Source organism: Mastigoproctus giganteus, chromosome 12, assembly GCF_048544385.1.
Source record: "Mastigoproctus giganteus isolate SK-2022 chromosome 12, ASM4854438v1, whole genome shotgun sequence".
NCBI lineage: Eukaryota > Metazoa > Arthropoda > Arachnida > Uropygi > Thelyphonidae > Mastigoproctus > Mastigoproctus giganteus.
In genome coordinates this window covers 23,548,715-23,568,852 of record NC_143586.1, presented here as the reverse complement: position 1 = coordinate 23,568,852, position 20,138 = coordinate 23,548,715, and the positions used below count along the sequence as shown (strand labels likewise).

General features: G+C 35.6%; 1 protein-coding gene across 2 annotated transcripts; it reads right to left on the bottom strand.

Annotated features, from left to right (window-relative positions):
• Window positions 1–232: 232 nt before the first annotated feature.
• Window positions 233–19,840, bottom strand: LOC150076783 (uncharacterized). Of its 2 annotated transcripts, none has more exons than XM_090385994.1 (4): window positions 19,811–19,840; window positions 9,748–9,807; window positions 7,889–8,127; window positions 233–854 (listed from the first exon to the last, which is right to left on the bottom strand). In XM_090385994.1, exons 2-4 carry the CDS (start codon window positions 9,791–9,793, stop codon window positions 723–725), a joined length of 417 nt encoding a protein of 138 aa, XP_090242120.1. In that variant the 5' UTR covers window positions 9,794–9,807; window positions 19,811–19,840; the 3' UTR covers window positions 233–722. The 2 variants fall into 2 exon arrangements, with proteins under 2 accessions (XP_090242120.1, XP_090242119.1); XM_090385993.1 differs by lacking the exon at window positions 19,811–19,840 and adding an exon at window positions 19,653–19,801.
• Between the last annotated feature and the right edge of the window lie 298 nt (window positions 19,841–20,138).

Genomic DNA, 20,138 nt, shown 5'->3' with positions numbered 1-20,138 from the left:
TTTGTCTAGGTAAGTTCTAATAAATGCCTCACTAAAAAACTGCACTAATCTGAAATGAACAAATATGTAAATTGATGGTAATCTGGTAACTTCAACTGTAAGTCTTAATTCATTTAAATATAAAGAAAAGACAAAATAAAAGATATTAATTGCAAGAAAACATATAAACCACAAATATCCATATAATTAATGTGAGTGCTTAAAAGACAAAATAAACCATGATTTTCCAATTCGTTCAAGGATTAAAATATTTTAACAATAGCAAAATTTCATGACATGCTGTTCTTTTGAAATAATTGCCCATAACATTATTTCTTAAAAGGGTTCTACAACAATCTCAAACAATTCTATATATCTCTTCAATAGATTATATACAAAACCTTTTCCTTGTTGAGAAATTACTGTTATGTAAGTTACATTATAGGAACTTTCATCAATACTATCCAGTCATACAATGTGATGACAATATTCCAATAATGTACAATATTATTTTTTAGAAAATTGCCGTATAACAGTGCCAGGTGAGTGGAGTGGGGAAATTAAAACTATTTAAAGTAACTGCTTGATAAACAAATTAATAAAAGAATTTTTCCACCCTCTGATTTATGTGATAAATTTATTCAATTTAATCCTATTCAAGAATAGTTCAAGGTAAAAATCACTCTCTTGTCATTGCAAAGCTTCACATAATACAGATGAACTGAAGTGTCTTGAAGAACTGTTTATCCAAATACAGCCCCACAATTAGGACACCTTCTCTGTCGTAATGCTAGACAACACAAAAGCCCGAGAGGGAAAAAACAAATAGCAAGGCACACTCCTAAACACGTGAAATCATCTTCCAAGACACCAACCTGTCAAAAAAGTACAAACCTAAGGGTTAATTTGTAATAAACATCTCAGCATGTACCAATAAGAGCAAGTACAGTTAACAGATTATTTTTAATTTCTAATTTCGGGTACTGGAAGGCATGAAGAAGGCCGTTATTTGGGCTCAGTTGCAATGCATTAGCCTGATGAAGGAAATTGTAGAAAGCATTATATACAAGGACTAGTTCTGTTGACCCAATGTCTTCCGAGTCAAGCTTTTGGTTTTTGTTGGCTTCACAGTAATGAGAGTGCAGCAGTTTTCTCCCACATCCCTCCCCATATCTTCAAGCTTTTCTCCAACTAGTTCTCTGACTAGCCCACACTAATATTAAAAATCTGGCCAGGCTAGCCATTCAATGTTGGGGAACCTTAAAGTCACTAATCAATACAGGATGCCAGCAAGCACAGAATGTCAATGGTATTTCCCTTGAATCCAGGATATAATGATGTGGGCTTTAATTTGCAAGACTTCCAGAATTGCATTACATTTTCTACTTATCATGCACTGAAAGCTTGGGTTGCACTGCAATATGGGTGAAATAAAGCAAACACCTTGACACTAGTCAAATAGTTGAATAATAATTGAAATTATGTTCAGTGGCACAAATTTAATGCTAATGCTGAGATGGATAAAAGTTGTTTTAATAGATCCATTATCTAATAAATGGAGTACTTTCAAAGTAAGAGTCTCCTTCATCAAATATTTCTTCAGCTTGAGGGCAAAAGAGTTAGTACACCATTCCTTAAACATTTCATCATCCACACTTTCTTATATACATCAAACCACAAGAAGAAAATTTTTATCTGTCTTTTAAAGTGCACTACAATTTTTAGTTTGTAAACCAAAAGTCTTGCAATAATGTATGTGGGCACATGTTTGCATATTGCAGGAGAGAATTCACATACTGCTATAAAATAAATACAAAAAATAAAAAACTATACATTTGACTATGCTATTGGTATATAGGCTACCAAAAACTTTTATAACAAAGTTGTAAATTCCTCTGGCTACGTTTTGGGCTATATCAGAGAAAAAGAATTTTGCTATTATCCATGAACATACTAGCCTGCAAGCTGGACAAGCCTGGGTTAATTCATATTACCTTGCCTCCAGCCATGCAGAAGGATCTAAGTGTTATGCTTTTCCCTCACCCTAAAACTAGCAAGCCATTAAATAGTTTCACACTGGCATCTGAAAATATCCATATTTAATAATATTCAATTTTTCTGTATTGCTTTCTTACGTTTTATGTATAGTGAACTAGCTTTGCATTAGCAAAAACCCACTCTATAGGGATGGACTAACTTGTGAAATTGGTGAAGGCTCAAAGTCAGGAATGGCTAATATAAGATTATAGTTCACACATTTGGTACTCAGTTTTTCAGTGTCTGTAAGGAAGAATAGGTCAGTGTAGAATCTTCCCAACTTCGAACATGGAATGATTATGGAGGTCAAGATGTGCAGGTACCAGAATCTCAACAACAGCCAACAGGGTTAAAGTGCTCAAGTTCTGTAGTAATAGCCATATAGTGCAAGGAAGCCACAGGCTTTTGCTGCACTGGCCGGGAGGGAATAGATAAAAAAAAAATAACAATAAATAAAAATGCAATTATCTGCTCCCCCCCCCCAGTTGACCTTTGATTTTATTCAAACTGTCAGCCTCAACTACACGTGAAGGCAACATATTCCAGCAATCAATGACTCGCTAGCTAAACGAAAACTTCCTACAATTTAGTCTAAGCCCTTCCCCTGTAATTTGAATTTATGCTCCTGAGTTCTGGAATTCTCAATAACAATCAAAATTCTACCTTCATTAATTTTATTAACCCCTCTCAGAGCCTTATTAAACCCCTCTCAGAGCCTTATTAACCATAATCAGATCACCTCTGAGACACCTAGTTGGCAAGCACTGTAGTCCACATAATAGGAGTCTCCTTGTATGGTCACCCTTTGAGCCGATCTCACCAAGCGAGTTGCTCATCTTTGAACCCTTTCAAGAAGCTCAATGTTTTCTTTCAGATGAGGTCTCTATACTTGAACACGGTATTCCAAACGTGGTCTTGCAATTGCCTTATATATGACTTCCATATCTCTACATGATAATGTTCGATAAATCATCGGCAGGATACAATGGGCTTTCCTGACTGCCTGATCTGCTCAGAAAACTTCATACCTGCCCATATAACTCCCAAATCCCTTTCTTCCTCTACTGTTTTTAATTCAATCCTACAAAGTGTATAATTTCTTTTGGGATTGCTAGTCCCCAAGTGTAAGACCCTGCATTAAAACATAGCTACCACTTTTCTGACCAATCTTGCAGCCTGTTAAAGTCATCCTGAAGGAGTGCTCCTTGGTAAAAAAAAAAAAAGTAAACGATGGTACTCATCATTAACTACTCTACCAATCTTTATACTGTCTCCAAATTTTGACATCAAGCCTTCTATCCCATTGCTGATGTCATTTATGAAATATCGGAAACAACAATCGTCCAAGAACTGATCCTCGGGGGACCCCATTTCTGACTTTACACCAATCTGAAGAATATCCATTAATTGCAACCCTCTGCCTTCTACTCTGCAGCCACCCAGCAATCCTTGGAATTTTTCAAGTAACCCTAACATGTTCCTGCTTATACAGTAACCTCTCATGAGGAACTGAGTCAAATGCCTTGCTAAAATCCAAATATACTATATCGAAATTGTTCTCATGAATAACTGTCAAAATAGCTTACTAAGTTAGTTAAACATGATTTTCCCTTAACAAAACCATGTTGTGTGCTATTCAGAATGCCACATCTTTAAATGTCCCCCAGATTGCATTCTTAATCATTGACTGTGATCTTCCCTACCACTGAAGTCAGACTAAATGGTCTGCAGTTACCAACTTTGTTTTTAGAACAGTCTTTATGTATTGGTGATATGCTGGTACTTCTCTAATCCTAAGGACTCTCAAGTTCAAAGATGCATTCATAATTAACTTCAATGGTTCAATATGCTCCCTGGCATCCTCCCTCAAAATTACTGGGTATATGCCATCAGCTCCAGGAGCCTTACTTGCCATTATGCTCAAATGTTTTTCTAATAAACAGTCATCTGTAATTTCAAAATCAATGATTTCACATGACTCAGCCTCTTCTCAGCATTAAGGGTCTTTCTTCAGTACAGATGCAAAGTACCTATTTAATTCATCTGCAACATCAGCTGGGTTGCATGACTTTCTCACACCCAGTGCACAAGGGTCAGATCATATTCACATTTTCTTGCTTGTATTCCCATACATGAAAAATTCCCTATCTCCATTCTTTACTCTCTTAGCCAGTGCTTTCTCATATGCAGCCTTGGCCTCTCTAACCTTATCTGTGCTACGATTACAAATCAACTTGTAGCTGTTGTAGGCTTCAGTACTTTTTATTGCTCTGTAACTATGCCACGCTATCTTTTTCTGTTTGTTTGACCAGCTTGCTCTGTATTCATTCATTTCAGCATCCTCCTCCTGCAATATTTCTTAATAGTATGTATGTGTTCATGCATACATACCACAAGTCTACTGTGATTGGCTGAACAGCGGTCGGATAATGCAATAAAAGTCACATGTGGGACAGCCATGTGTGATTGATGTCAATGGTGATCATTGTGTCTCATCTCGTAATACAGCAGCAGCAATGCAGCACAGTGCTCAGCTAACCATCCAGTACAATGTAAGAACAGTAAGACAAGTATCCACATAGGCTATGACAGTCAATGGCTATCTCAGGCACTCATGCTCACTGCAAGATACAAGAAACTTGCATGGGCATGCCAGCACCAACACCAGATCACCAACATACGGGAATCTGTCATCCAGTCTTCATTAATCCCATTTCTAACTATCATGCTGATGGGCATATCCACATTTGGAGAAAGCAACATGAGGCCATAGCACCTGAATATACTATTAGGTGTTTGGCAAGCTTGAGGCAGTGGTATTATGGTTTAGGGACTGTTTTCATGGCATGCCCTGGGTCCTCTGATCACCGTCAATGGGAACACCTACCTTTCTATAGTCGCCGATCAAGTACACCCTTTCATGATAGCAGTTTATCCAGACAACTCCAGCTTCTCTCAACAAGACAGTGCACCATGCCGGAAAGCCAGATACAATGCTAAGTTGTTTCAGGAACACAACAATTAATTCTCTGTCCTCCCAACTCATCTGATCTCAACCGTTTGAGACCTACTGAATAAGGATATTTGACATGACAATCCACCTGGCAATGTATGACCCATGCATTGTACAATGCATGGGTACGACTATAACAGGATACCCTGCAACACCATGTGGAGTCCATGCCAAGATGTGTACGGATTGTATTAAAGGCAAAAGGTGGCCACTCGAGGTATTTAGTAGTGCCAGTGAAAGTCAACTCAGTGTATATATCAATATCATTACAATTATGTATAAAAATTGTTATTAAAGCGATTTAATAATTGTTTGATTTTTGTACTTAATTATTAATGTAAAAAATTAAAGGATAATTATAGATGTACAAAAATTAAATGTTATTTTGAAAAATCTGCAATTAGTGTAAGGAACTGTTCACGCAGATCATAAATGCTGACCATGAGAACACATGCAGCCTGCAACCTTTATCTTTTTTTGGCCACTAGCCAAGAAAAAGTTGGGTGCTGCAAGTTCAACCAATAAAGGTCAACTGGAACAACTGATTCGGATTCCAAGATCTTGGAATCACCTTAGGCATGGAAGGCAATTTTAAAAATCATCAGCTGACTAACGTGATTCATGTAGTGCCAGAGTATCTAAGAGATCAGCATTCAGGGGAGAATGGCAGGCAATAAACAGGAAGAGGCCAAATTCAAAATCCAATTTTAACTATGTACATAAAAAAAGTTTATGGCCCAAGCAAATTTCTAATGCAGTTCACATGGTTTTTCTTGTATTATATATGTACAAGTGTGTTCACTATCAGACATACACGTTGTTTAGGCTGGTAAACTAAACAACAGAAAAATTCACAGAGGAAGCCCTAGTCCTTCAGTCTGAAACTGCCTAATAAACACACTGGTACCTTGCATTCTCTTCTTAATTCATTCCTGGGGGGGGGGGGAGGAATTAAGAGCACTACAAACAGATAAAATGAAAGTTGTGGACAAAAATGCCAAATTAGTGCAAGGAATTGTTACTGCAGTTAACTAGACAAAGTGAAGCAGCTCCTTGCACTAATTCAATTTTTTTTTTTTTTTTTTTTCAAAACAGAATTTAATATTTGTTTATAAAAAAATTTATATTTGAAGTTTAATTTTCTTTATTTAATAAAGAAGTAAGTAAATCAATAATCACTGCAATACACTAATAACATTCTTATTACAACCATGAGATATGATTTCATCTTCATAATATTTTACATACAAATGCTATTGAATATCTTCCTTATTAGCACTATTAAGCAGTGGCTAGTACATTGGCATTATGGTGAGGAGTGATAAAACAATTATGGTACCTCTTATTAAAGCAACAAATGGCATGAGAATATCAATAAGATTGTTAAGAACAACAACAAAACTGTACGGTTGGCCTGCTTCCCTAAAATTCATTCATGCACACCTTCTCAATGGTAAGCCCTGTTACATCACTTTGGTGGCAACGAATGTGTAAAGTGGTTCTCTTCAAGAAGCCCGGTCAGCATGAAGAGGAAACGACCAAACCCTCCAGCACATGACAACATGACAAAACAAATGGCCCTCAGTCCCCAGAAGCTTTCACTTCCCCTCTTACAGCAGTGAGAGGATCAGAGTGGAAACAGAGCATGCTAAGAATCTCTGGGCATGACCAAGCTGCCATGCACGGAAACTGAAACTGACTTGTTACAACATAAGATCACTCATCGGTGAATATAGGATATTAGAGCTGGAAAAGGGATTAGAAAATGTGAACTGGAATATCATTGGCTTGGCTGAAACAAGAGGAAATGAATCACTTATAAGTTTATCAAGGGGAAATCTGCTATACACCAATGGAAACAGTGAAAAGAGCAAAGGTGGAGTTGGCTTTTTGGTCCATAAAGATATAAAAAACCTTTTGGAGTTCAAAAGTATATAACCAAGGGTGTCAAAGACTACTACTCAGGATTTCTAAGAGGTACAAACTAAAGATTATAATGACATATGCACCAACATTGAGCCACGATGATGAAGAGATTGAAGAAATGTACACTGAAACTGAGTGACTTCTAGATGAACAAAAAACTCTCCACACCAGGGTTGGCCAACGAGTCGATTGCGATCTACCAGTCGATCACGGATTTAATTTCGGCCGATCACAACAAATTTTAAATATACAGTCATCCCTCGATTTGTGCATCTTGTGCAATTAAATTTTTGAGATGGTAGATCACGGCACATTTTGAAGGAAAAAAGTAGATCACATCACAAATTAAGTTGGCCACTGCTGCCCTACACCATTATTATGGGGACTTCAATGCTAAGGTTGGAAAGAGACAAAACAGCACAGAAAGGGAAATTATAGGAAATTTTGGAATTGGTGAAAGAAATGAGACTTGTGGAATTTGCAGAATCTCTAGCAATGTCAGTAATGAACACTTTTCTTCAAGAAAAGGGTTAACAGAAATTTGACATGGAAGAGCCAAAATGGATTAACAACTAATGAAATTGACTTCATCCTCACTAACAGAAGATATATTGTGAACAATGTTACTGTCCTGAACAAGGTAAGTGTTGCACATGATCACAGAATGGTAAGATGCACACTTGATATTTTTTCTCCTCTTCTGTTATCTCAAAGACCAAGGTCTTTGAGATAACAGAAGAGGAGAAAAAATAGTGTTGAAGTAATACTGATGGTTAAAAGTGATAACTAGAGTGGCAGTGGAAGATAAAACATTTAGTGACACACTAATGGTCATGAAATTATTGAGAAGTCAAGTAATGATAAAAGTGTGACTGCAACATTCTCTTATTGAATCCAAAATTTATCTGAACAGGTAATTCAATAATCACTTACCCTACAGGCTGGACATCCTCCAACAACTATCACTTGTGCAGCAGGCTGAACTGGGATTGCTGGTTGAACATAAACTGTGCTGCCATAATTTGGCATAGCTGACTGAGGAACTGCATGGTATCCTGCGGGTATACCTGTTGTACCCACTGGGGAACCAAGTTGTGGTTGTTGGGTGGAATACAATGGTTGTGTTCCATGTGGTGGCTGCGTAGTATATGGTGCTTGGTCAGGCATATTATCTGAAGAAAGTAAACACGTAAATTAGATGTTTTGTACAAAAATATAAGTACATCAGATTTTAAAATTACTTAAAATTTTCCAAATGTTAAGTAAGACTTATTTCGTGACATATTTTCCACAAATATAAACAATCAATACTGGGTCATTACATGTCCAAATGACAGCACACCAATTTTGTGTACCATATGAAAATTAACATGTCCTGTCAGTAATGTAGTTGCTGACATGCCCACTCAGTAAATACATTTTAAAATGGAATAGACAGGAAAGAGCCTATGCCTTGTTTGGTGTACCAACATAACATGTCAAGAATGCCAATGCATTAGAATAGCTGAAAGGAACCACTTGCTTGAGTGTTTGCAATGGAGTGCTAGTGGAAGACAAAGCAGGTCAACTGTATGAAGATACAGCCGGACAGTTCAAATTCATTGTGTAGTTGTCCACAGACTTTACAGCTCTAAGAGACTTAGTTGAGGTAGTCCTTGTATGAAGACAAATACCTTTAGCTATTGGAATGAAGATGCACTTTGACACACCATCCCAACTGTGTTCACTGTATGATGATGTCCTCTATGAAAATAACTGATGGTGGGTATATATTACCCTGAGTTGATACATTACAGAGTACTGGCAACTTAAGCCATGCTGCACCAAGTCCACCACTCTGCAGGAGAGCAAAGTTGAGTTGGTGTTGTTATATGGACCCATGATAAGTGTGCTTACAATTTAGTAAGTGATCTCAATTTGCACTACAGAGTGATTTGATATATACAACTCATGTAGAGAGAGCCAGCCTTTGGGTGGATGTCAACATGATGTCCACCTTGAATGTGCTTTCAGGGAAAATAACTGCCTGAAGTATAGGAATGACATATTGGACCCCATGTGAAATCTTATGCAAGTGTATAGGGAAATTTAACCTTACAGATTATTAAGTTAATATCCACCCACATCATGGCAGGTGTATTGACAGCTACCTAAAGGTAAACACCATCTTCTGTAAGGTGTGGTTAGCATTCCTATACACAATGTTTGAGGTGCCCATAAAAGACTTATTGCTACCCTCCAACAATCTCCACAGTCTCTATGGGGATTTGAAGTACTCTCACAGAGCATAACAGCAACTTGGGCTTCTTAAGAGCTTCATCAACAATATGCAGTACAACTGAGTGCCATATGCACTCAGAGGGAACCTTACTCTAATTGCCAAGCAACTGACATTCATCCATAACTTCACTTTTAATTGGTATGTTGTCCATTATTTAAGTGTGTATCCTTACTGTCAATTAACAAATTAATATTGTCATTAACAAATCATAGAAATCACAACAATGTACCACCACTTCATAGGTGTCCATTTTGACTGAAATTCAAAAGTAGACGATCTACCTGGCAAAGCTGCAGTCTAATATTTCCACAGGTTCCTACTCTGTTCTGTAAATATTGCCTAGTTTTGGAAACCAATGATTTTTAATAAAATTTTACAAAACTTTTTGTAATATGTTGGTAAAATATTTACTATTTTAAACCTCCATAAGGGTCTCATATCAAATTTTTAAAAAGGCATAATTAACACTTTAAAAGGGATAAATAATTTTCTGCCCTTGAAAATTACATACCTGTTGCCATTGCTGGAGAGTAGGGTGGAGGCTTTTCATATTCCATATTTATTTTCTAGTCTGAAAGAAATAAATGGTTTAAAAATAGTTTTAAGCACAACTCAAAATATAACCTAGACTGCTCTAACTTTAAGCAAATCAGCATACTTGATATTCATATTCAAAGGCATACTTAGGTTTATTCTTGAGGGTCCCTGGAAGTGCACCTTTCCCTCCACCCCCAAACTGTGCCAGAAGGGCTGGGCTGCTTGCTCACCACTAAGAACACCTCTGTTTACATTCTAATGTTAAATTTAATTATTTACAATTTTTTCTCTCACTGATTTTGCTAAAATTATTCTTTTGAATAAATGATCAGTATAATTTTAAAAAATAACTAAAAAAACTGCTACTGAAATGCATTCAAAAAGTGTGATACCAAATCTACGTTTACAGTACGCAGGAAAGAGATCCTCAAAAATCTCTAAATATCTGTTAATTTTATTTATTGCAGAACAGGTACTCTAATAAATACATTATCATCAATGATATAAACATTTACATAACAAAGGTTTTAAGTTTATGAAACAGAACTCCAGACTTTAAACAATGGTGTGGAGTGATCATCTCAGACCAGAGGAAACAAAATAAAACAAAAGTGGCAGTTGGTGCTGTGGGGTTGTATTCCACAGTATCCATATGATATACCTGTCTCATCCTGTGGATAACTACACTGCCCTATCATTAATATCCAGACACCTGCAGATCTACAAATAACCTTTATTTACAAGAAAAAAGAAAACTAATAATTTGTTCTGAAACCTTTAGCCTTTATGTCAGCCTCTAGTCTCCAGTGAACGCTCTCCACCAGTTTTCTGTAAATGATCTCTGATAATTTTGGTCATTCAGCTTTCAAAGTGCAGCTCTGTTTTTTGGGCAGTCATTCCTCACATGCACCCAATGATCTAATTCATCCCGGAGGTTCTCTATTGGACTAAAGCCAAGGCTTTGGGCTAGTCCAACTTTTTTATGCTCATATCTTCAAACCGGTCTATTGAAATGTAAATGTGTTTGGAGAGGCTACATTTGCATACTTAGCTTTTAGGCTGCCTATGAGTAAATACAAATTGATGAAGGTTAGTATTTATGGTAGCAAATAATACAAGGAATCATGCACTTCTACTTTTATGTAGAAAGAGAGTTTAATTTTTGGATCATGACAAAAGTGATTGACTTGAACTTCCATGGACTTAAGGAAGCCAAAACCTATCCTGGCAGCTCCCAACATTTAATATATTCAACCACTTATTGTTATTTTAATAAAATTTTATTCAGCACTGTATATTATGCTTAAGTAATTTTATTTAATATGAATATTTCAATATTCCAAGGGCTTTTATTCCCAACAAGAACTTTTAGTAATAGTATTTTTAGTTAGTTTTAACTGAAAAAAAAAATACAGTTCCTAAACATTTAAAATGTTATACTTTAAATTTATTTACATTACAATTATATTTATATTTTCTTCTTTCCTGACGAAAACAAATGTATGTATCATTCAAGTATAAATGCTTATTCAGGATCATCATCAGTTTTCAATCCACTGCAGGATGAAGGCCTCTCCAGCAACTTACAGTATATCTTTGGTAAATTCAGAAGTTTCATCATAACCCCTGGCACCATGCCGTGACGGGACTAATTGTATGTCTATCATTGCTGCAATTAAAGATTCTATTCTATTCTATAATATAGAAATACTTATAACAAAAATCAAATGAAACACTGAACACCACACCACAATGGTCAAAAATAAAATTCAGGGGTATTAATATAATATCAGTTAAGCATAAAAACATTGGTAGGCTTTATCATTACTTACATATACATAAGATAAAAAGAGATAAAAACCAATTGAAATAGGAATTTTTTTGAGCATGAGTTAATTCAATAATATGCTTTATTTTTATCATAAGAACATAAGAGATTAAAATTACAATATTTTCCACTTACTGGAGAAATTTTCTGCCAAAAACTAAATAAAATATCTAAATTTTAAAATAAGTCAGCAGTCCTCTTAAAATGAATAAGGCAACAAAAATATTGTTTAAAATACAAACCTTGAAATAGCAGGAAATTCTATGCATTGAACTGAATCACAAGTGGCAACTGATAAAGGCACATATTCTAGTTAACTCTTTACTGAGTAAACAAAAAAAAAAAAAAAAAAAATCCAAAATCTGATGACCTAAGGAAAAAAAAAGTGCTTTGGCTTCAATTAAGCCCAACAGCAGACATGGTTTAGCATTCTACTAGGAATACCATTCTCATTCTTTTTCTACATTAATGAACACTCTTAGTAGCTGCAGCTAAGTACAACTAACTCAAACATTACATTAAAGAGCCAGTAAATGGTAAATCAAACATTTACTGGCAAATGGTTGATTGCTGGAACAAACTACCATCTGTTGTTGTGGAAGTTGATAGCTTAAATAAATTCAAGGAAGAACTGGCCAGACTTTTAGAGTAAATGGTTGTGTGAAATGGAATTTTTTTTTTTTTTTTTTGGCTGATGCTGTATAAGCTTGCTTTCTTCCATCATACCTCTATTAATGCTAATTTCAAGCTTGCTTAATGACTAGCTTCATCAGTAATTAACATTTAAATACAAAAAAAACTGCACTACCATACTTACAATTCTGTAATGACAAACTAAGCAAAAAAGCACAAATATATTTTGTGCTCTATTCATTGTACTACTGTAAGCAATAAGACTGCAAATGTGGAAACAGATTGTTTTCAAAAGTTTGTACACCAGGAATACCAAGAAGAAATATTGTAAAGAAATGTTCTGAAGTTTAACTGCTTAACCTGTTGAATATCAATAATGATGACGGCCACTAGCAAAACTGCTTTACCTTATATCAGTAGCTATTAAAGCAGCCCAAATCCAACTCTGCAATGCACTCTTCATTCACCTACACAAGTTTAGAGTGTACATAGTTACTAAGCATATAGTACACAGATGTTTGTAAGTGTTCTGATGTAATGCTGTATCTGTCTGACATTAGTCATATTTGATGACACCTTAGCAAATTCCTTAGCAGGTCCAGTAGGTTTACTAACATTTATCTGCTCACAGCATACCTATTACAAATGGATCATGATACAGAAATGAGAGCTCCTAAAAAGATGATTTTCTCTCTTTCCGCTGATGACTCATTAACTTATTACTGGTTCTTGGTCACAGACAAGGTCAATCAAATGATTACTAATACCAGTAATTTGGACTGATCGTACTACTTCTTAAGGCACATGTACATCTCAGCAGGGCTGTGGGGGAATCAATGCCTCATATATTAAAGGTAATGCCCTGTAATCCTCTCCAGACAAATTCCTTCTAGAACAAAGTAGGGTTTTATTCTTTCTTTTTCCCCATGGAAATAAAGGACAAGTTCTAGTGAGATGTATAAGACCTCACTGGATTGTGCTAAGCAATAACCATAGGTGGTCAAACTTCTTGTGCAGTGACATTATGTTAAAAGTGCATTGTATGCCACCTAGAGGCATATCCATTAAGCTCCTGGACAGACAGATGGATGGATGGAATCACTCACTTCACAAATGGTTCTGACTACATAAAGGAATTACTATATACACTAAGCCTGTAATAAAAAAATTTAAACAATTTTAGAATTATAAAATCCATTTAATATAAGTTAAGAAACAAATCTGTCCTAACAGAATCTATGTCACAAGGCACTCGTGCCTTATGTGGGTTAAAATAATACTGGAAAGCAGCATTTCCAAATAGTGGCTCCCATCAATGTTGAAATCTGGGTTATAATTTTTAGCAATAAAAGTGGAATTTAAACTGTGTATTCATTTCTGAATTTTTATGTTTTTTTTTTTGGAATGCAACAACAAGAGCTACACATGGTACACATGCTGCAGGACCAGTTAACTCTGCAACAACACAAAATCTGATAAAAAAAAATTCACTGTATGCCCCTAGTACACATTTGTACCTTGGACCATAAGATACAGCAGAATTTTAGGCAACATTTTCCAGGAAAAAGTGCTTCTTATGATCAAACAAATATGGTATTTATTGAGCTGTGTTATCAGCAGTGAGTGTTTAAGTTTTAAGAATCTCCATATAGAGGAACCACTCTATGGCAGTGATTATAATCTATTAATGTGGGATTTACTTAGCATAGGCATAAAAATGCAAGAGAGCAAGCTTATACAGCATCAGCCAAAAAAAAAAAAAAAAAGTTCCCATTTCACACATCCATTCCCTCTAAACGTTTGTCCAGTTCCTCCTTGAATTTATTTAAGCTATCAACTTCCACAACAACAGATGGAAGTTTGTTCCATCAACCAACTACCCACACATCTATTTGACAACTGTCTTTCCTCAAATTTCAGTTTATGCCCCCTCAGGTTTGTAATCTAAGCAAGAAGAAGAATCCTATCAGCACTGAGCCTGCTCAATCCATTCATTCAAGGCCTTATACATCTCAATCAGATCGCCTCGTAGGTGCCTAGTCTCCAGATGCTGCAATTTGCAGAACTCAAGACTTTTTTTCGTAAGAGTACCCCTTTGTTCCCCTCAGTAGTCTTCTTCTCCATATTCGTTCTAGCAACTCTACATCCTTCCTAAAATGAGGCTTCTAGATCTGTAGGCAGTACTCAAGGTGTGGCCTGACCATTGCCTTATACAAGGGGATAATCACCTCTTTATCCCTGCTCGTAAAATTCCTATATATCATTGACAAAACCCCATGACCTACTCTAGCAGCCTTTCTGCACTGCTCAGAAAACTTCATATCTGACTGTGCAATTACCCACAGGTCTCTTTTATTCTCCACTACTTTGAATGTAACTCCACCCAGTTGGTATGTTACTCTGGGGTTACTGCTACCCATATGTTGGCATTTGTCAATGTTAAACTTCAGTTGCCACTTCTCAGCCCAACTGCCCAATTCCAGATCCTGTTGCAGCAGCATATTGTCATTAACAACTCTGCCAACCTTTGTATCATCTACAAACTTTGACATTAAGCTTGATATACATTCATCAATATCATTGATAAATATACAAAAAACAATGGGTCCAACACTGAATCCTGGGGAGATACCACTAATAACATTAGTCCAAAAAGAGCTGTGTCCATTGATTACCACTCTGTCTTCTCCCACTCAACAATCCTTTTATCCATTGTAGCAACTTTTTTTTTTTTTTTTTTTTTATGTAAACCCTAAACACGAGAGGACTTATCTTAATACCATACTGCTCCAATTTGTACAGTAGTCTTCTATGTGCAACAGTATCAAAAGCTTTCCTGAAATCCAAATATATGATATCAAAATTATTTTTTGCATCCAGCTCCTTTGTGATCACATCACAGTATCTAATCAAACTGGTCAGACAAAACCTGCCCTTAACAAACCCATGCTGTGTCTTAATTATTACTGCAGTCTCGTCTAGATGATCCTGCAATGCTTCTTTAACCAGTGACTCCATTATTTTCCCTTGGAACAGAAGTTAAACTAACAGGTCTGTAATTACTTGTGTCACAATTTGATTCCCCCCCCCTTTGTGAATTGGAGAGACTGATTGTTATTTGGTTTTTAAGAGCATTAGCAACTAAGGCCATATTGCTCCAGGGATATGCGGTGGTCATTCCCTGACCTTTCCGCATCCCCCGTATTTGGTGGTCACGGGCTCAAACCCCGGTCTAATCAAGAAGCGTGTGCTGCGCACTGCTGTTCCTGCCCACCTGACTATGGAGGCGCCTAATTGGAGATACATTTGCACATCTCTAGTCTGTGGGAACTTCCCCTGAGTCCAAGGATGCTCTCATAATTATGGCTAAGGGTTTGCTTACTTCCTTTAATATCACTAGATAGATCCCATGCACCCCAGATGCCTTTCTTACTTCAAAATATAATTACTGTCAAGTGTAAAGGAAAGGGCTTTTGTGTTCATGGATGATTACAATGATCCTGGATAGTTTTTATATTATTTTCAGTGGAACCAATTTATGTTGTTAACAACATAAAGTGGCATGAAAAGTGTTCAGAAAAGTAATCATATAGGCTACTAAGCTTTTATACCAAGACAGGCATCCTAAACATTTTGTTGTTGACAAAAACTTAAAAAAAAAAAAAAAAAAGTTACTGTACCACAACAAGAGTAATAAACTAATATAATACGTAATAAAAACAAATGATGTCTATGTTTGCAGATGATTTTTTTGGTAGTTGTTGGCGCATCGGCTTCTGTGGCCATAATGCACCTCCCAAGGTTTTTGCAGTACTCTGATCCAAGCCCGAGGCGGGATTCGAACCTGCGACCTTTGGATTGCCAGGCAGGCACTTGACCCACCTGGCTAGCCCGGTCGGCTTTGCAGATGATGCCACTCCTCTTAGACTAATGTTATTAGTTGTAGAGTTCAGTGATGGGCCCATTACTGTTTTCAATATTTATTAATGAAGGCATATCAAGCTTAATGTCTAAGTTTGTAGATGATACAAAGGTTTGCAGTATGGTTTTATAGCAGGAATTCGATCAATCATGCATAATTAACAATAATGCATACAATTACACAGGCTTTAATCAACCCAAGTCTACTCAAACACATGCCGCTGCACTCTGGTACTTGAGAATTAGGCTATGTTGTACCTCTAATAGCCACTGTAGCCTGGTGACAATAAACTGCCATGAATATCACCACAGTTCAATGGTGCAATCTGATTACTACTGCAACAAGATGTATAAAAATTAAAAAGATGCCTGAGTGTGATAACTGAGGTTTAAGATAGATAAATGCAAATTACTCATATGTATAACAGAAATCTCAGAATAACATACCAATTAGATGGTACCACACTCAAGATGGTAGAGACCAGGAATAAGTGAACAGTCTGGGTATTTTGTCAGCAGGGAAGAGGTGATTATTCCACTGTTTATTAAGGAAATTGTTAGACCACATCTTGAGTACTACATTAGAGGTCTGGAAGCCTCATATTAGGAAGGATGTGTATCTGTTCTCATTGTAGGGTTTTAGGCACATCAGCAACTTAGGCCATATTGCACTGTATCTTATGCCACCAAAAAAAAAAAAAAAAGTTTCTGGGAGTAAAAAACCATGATTCCCTAGTCTGAGACTGACTCACCCACGTTGTAAAAAAGGCCCATAAAAATTCCTCACATCATTGACAGGACTCGAATGCAGATCTTTTCCACCCTGGATGAGGAAGCCAGTGATTATATCAACTATTCTATCCACAAGGGAATATGGATCTGTCGGAACAGGTGCACAGAAGAGCAACATGATTAGTTGGGGAGTACAAAAGGTTACTCTTACAAAGAAAGACTTTAGTTTGTGCAAACTGTGGCACCTGCAAGGTGACCTGATTAAGGCTTTAAACAGACTGAGTAAAAATTCTGATAGCATCCTTTTGAACTGAAAAAGGATGGTTGCAGGATAAATATGCAAAAATTGCTTTCAACCAGAGTAACTTGATGGAACAAACTTCCTTTTTTTTTCCCCTCCTCTGTGCTGCTTCTTTGTAAGTAGTGATGCAAAGAAGCTTGCTTCTTTGCATCATTACTTATACTAATATACAGGATTTTTGTTAGCAAAGATAAACAGATTAATGTTCCATTACATAAAGCATTAATTTATCAAAATCTCTTCAATATTTGTACATAGCTATGCTTTACTGTATGGAGACTGATATGGCAATATTACAAAACAGTTGTGGAAAAACAAAGAAAACACTACCTTACAAATATGGCAAATCCCTGCTGTCTTTTGAGGTTAAACTTGGCAAGATGCAATTCTGTTCTTATGTACCAAGCCACCAAAAAAAAAAAATTAAATTAATAAAGACAAAGCAGTAGAAAACACCTCCAGCTGAACATAAGCATGAGTCTGGCCCAAGGAGATGCACACGCACTGAAAAAAAAGTCCCGCTTTTTGTAAATGAAAAATAAATAAAAAGAAAATGGGATTTACAAAAGGGTTTACACCAAATTAATGACAATTTTAACCAAAAAGTTTGTTAATATTCAGTAAGAATGGAGAGCCCTGGTGTCATCAGTGTAATACAAGCAAATATAAAATTTTAATGAGAAGCCAGTTCAACCCATTGTCGATAGATGGCACCACAGTAACTACTTCATTGAAACTTTCAATCATATCATACTTACCATTTATATAGCTGATCTGAAGACTGATTTTTTTTTTTTTTTTAATAAATTGAAAAAACCGAATCCTCATATATGGTTGCGCTAAAACAATATAGTGTGGAATTAACACGCAAATAATGAGAAATACACTGTGCTGCAATGCACAGTGTAATAATAATATAGTATTAATTATAAGTTAATATCAAAATATTGTAACTTACCAGTTTATTGCTATAATTCTCAGTTCTCTGCAAGGAAGTTAGAAACCTCTTTGGAATAGTTTCTAAATATAAATTCATGTGTGTGTATATATATATATATAAAGTTACAAATAGCAGATGCATGGAGATGTGACACACATGAATCGCATCTCCACGGGCCATATATATTATATATATATACACACACATGAATTTTTATATATATATATATATATATAAAGAAATCCTTGCTAGTTCCAAACTATCTCTTCAATTTGTATTTTACAAGCATTTTTTTTTGTTAGTTGTTGGTGCATTGGCTTCTGTGGCCATAACGCACCTTCCAAAGTTTTTGCATTTTCTACTCTGATCCAAGCCCGAGGCGGGATTCGAACCTGCGACATTTGGGTTGCCAGGCAGGCACTTTACCCACCCAGTCGGCCATTCTGCATTCTGAGTATGAACATTTGAATTCTGCGGATTGACAAAGTTTGTGTGGTGAACTATGACAGAATGCTAGCATATTTCATTTGTTAAATGAAATATACCAGCATAGAGAAATGATTTAATTAGAAATTAAACTATTTCTAATTAATCATCTCCATGCCAACCATCTCAAAGTCCATCTCTCTATGCTAGTTATTGCAAACTAAGAAAATTGTAAAATAAAACTTTAGATTAATAATTTAAAAATACTGAAGTATATTTTAATACAAAATTGAACTTAAAAGATACACTGACATCACTTGTTTTCCTGACCGAATAAATACTGTGAAATATAATAATTTTGATGGGTTAACAATAAACATACTGTGTACAATTTGGGACTCACAAAACACAAACTGAGGTTACTCTAAAAATAATATTAAACAATATTTTGTGTGTTGTGTTGTTTAAATATTAAAGAACATAACAAAATGAGGTAACATGACTTGTGTGTTAGTATCTATTAATTACGGCTCTTATGAAGAAATTTCTGATATGACGCTTACTATAGTATTTCCACCCAGTGGGCTAAGTAACCTGAAAACTGAACCTTACAAAGAAACCGTACATATGTCATAACTCGCTGTCAGTCAGCATCCGGTGTACAAACTCCTCTAGTTTCACTGATACTATATAGTATTACACGAAACGTTTATTATTTATATAATTAAAAGTGCTGGAAGCGTTATTTAATTTCATTCATTATTATTTTACTGGCTTATTAGTGACAGAACACCTAAAACAGTAGTATCAGATAATAATATTTGATTTTGTAATGTTCATTTGGATAGCATTCAGTTAAACAAAAACAAGCCATTCATATCATCGTATTAAGAAAACTAGGGCAATAGTACTATTAAGTGTTATGTTCCTTATCACGGCATTTTTATTTATTTATTATTTACAATAAATAAGAAGCTCTCAGTACAGACATCCAATATTGTTATGTCCTATAATAAGCCAGTACTAAATTACAGCTAACGAGTACCATTAGAAAAGGGCACTTACACAAATAAATTGACAAAAGAAGTATCTATTTACCTTCAAAATAGTACCAACAATATAATGGCTGTGCAGCACTAAAATTATTTTAAAAAAGGACTAGGATAACAATACTGTACACGATAACGTCATGTCGTAATCTATATCACGAGTCACAAATCACACAATATAAAAAAAAAATGGTAAACACCAACTACCTTGATCAACCAGATACCTTACAATTATTACAACTACGTTTTTCTATAGCAGCGCCCTCTGGAATACAATGCTTTTAAAAATATAATATTTATATAAAAATTGCATTATTGGTAATACAGGCTTCTCTCGGTTTATGAACGAATTCCGTTTCAAGACATTGTTAGTTATGTGTATCTTGCATTATTGAGCTTTTAGGATACGTATTGTGTACGTTAACAGCCATTTTAAAGCATTAAAACTATATACTGAACAGTGAATGTCTATACAATACGTTTTATTATAATTAACTATATAATATATCGGTGTAGATACACCATAGTTTACCCA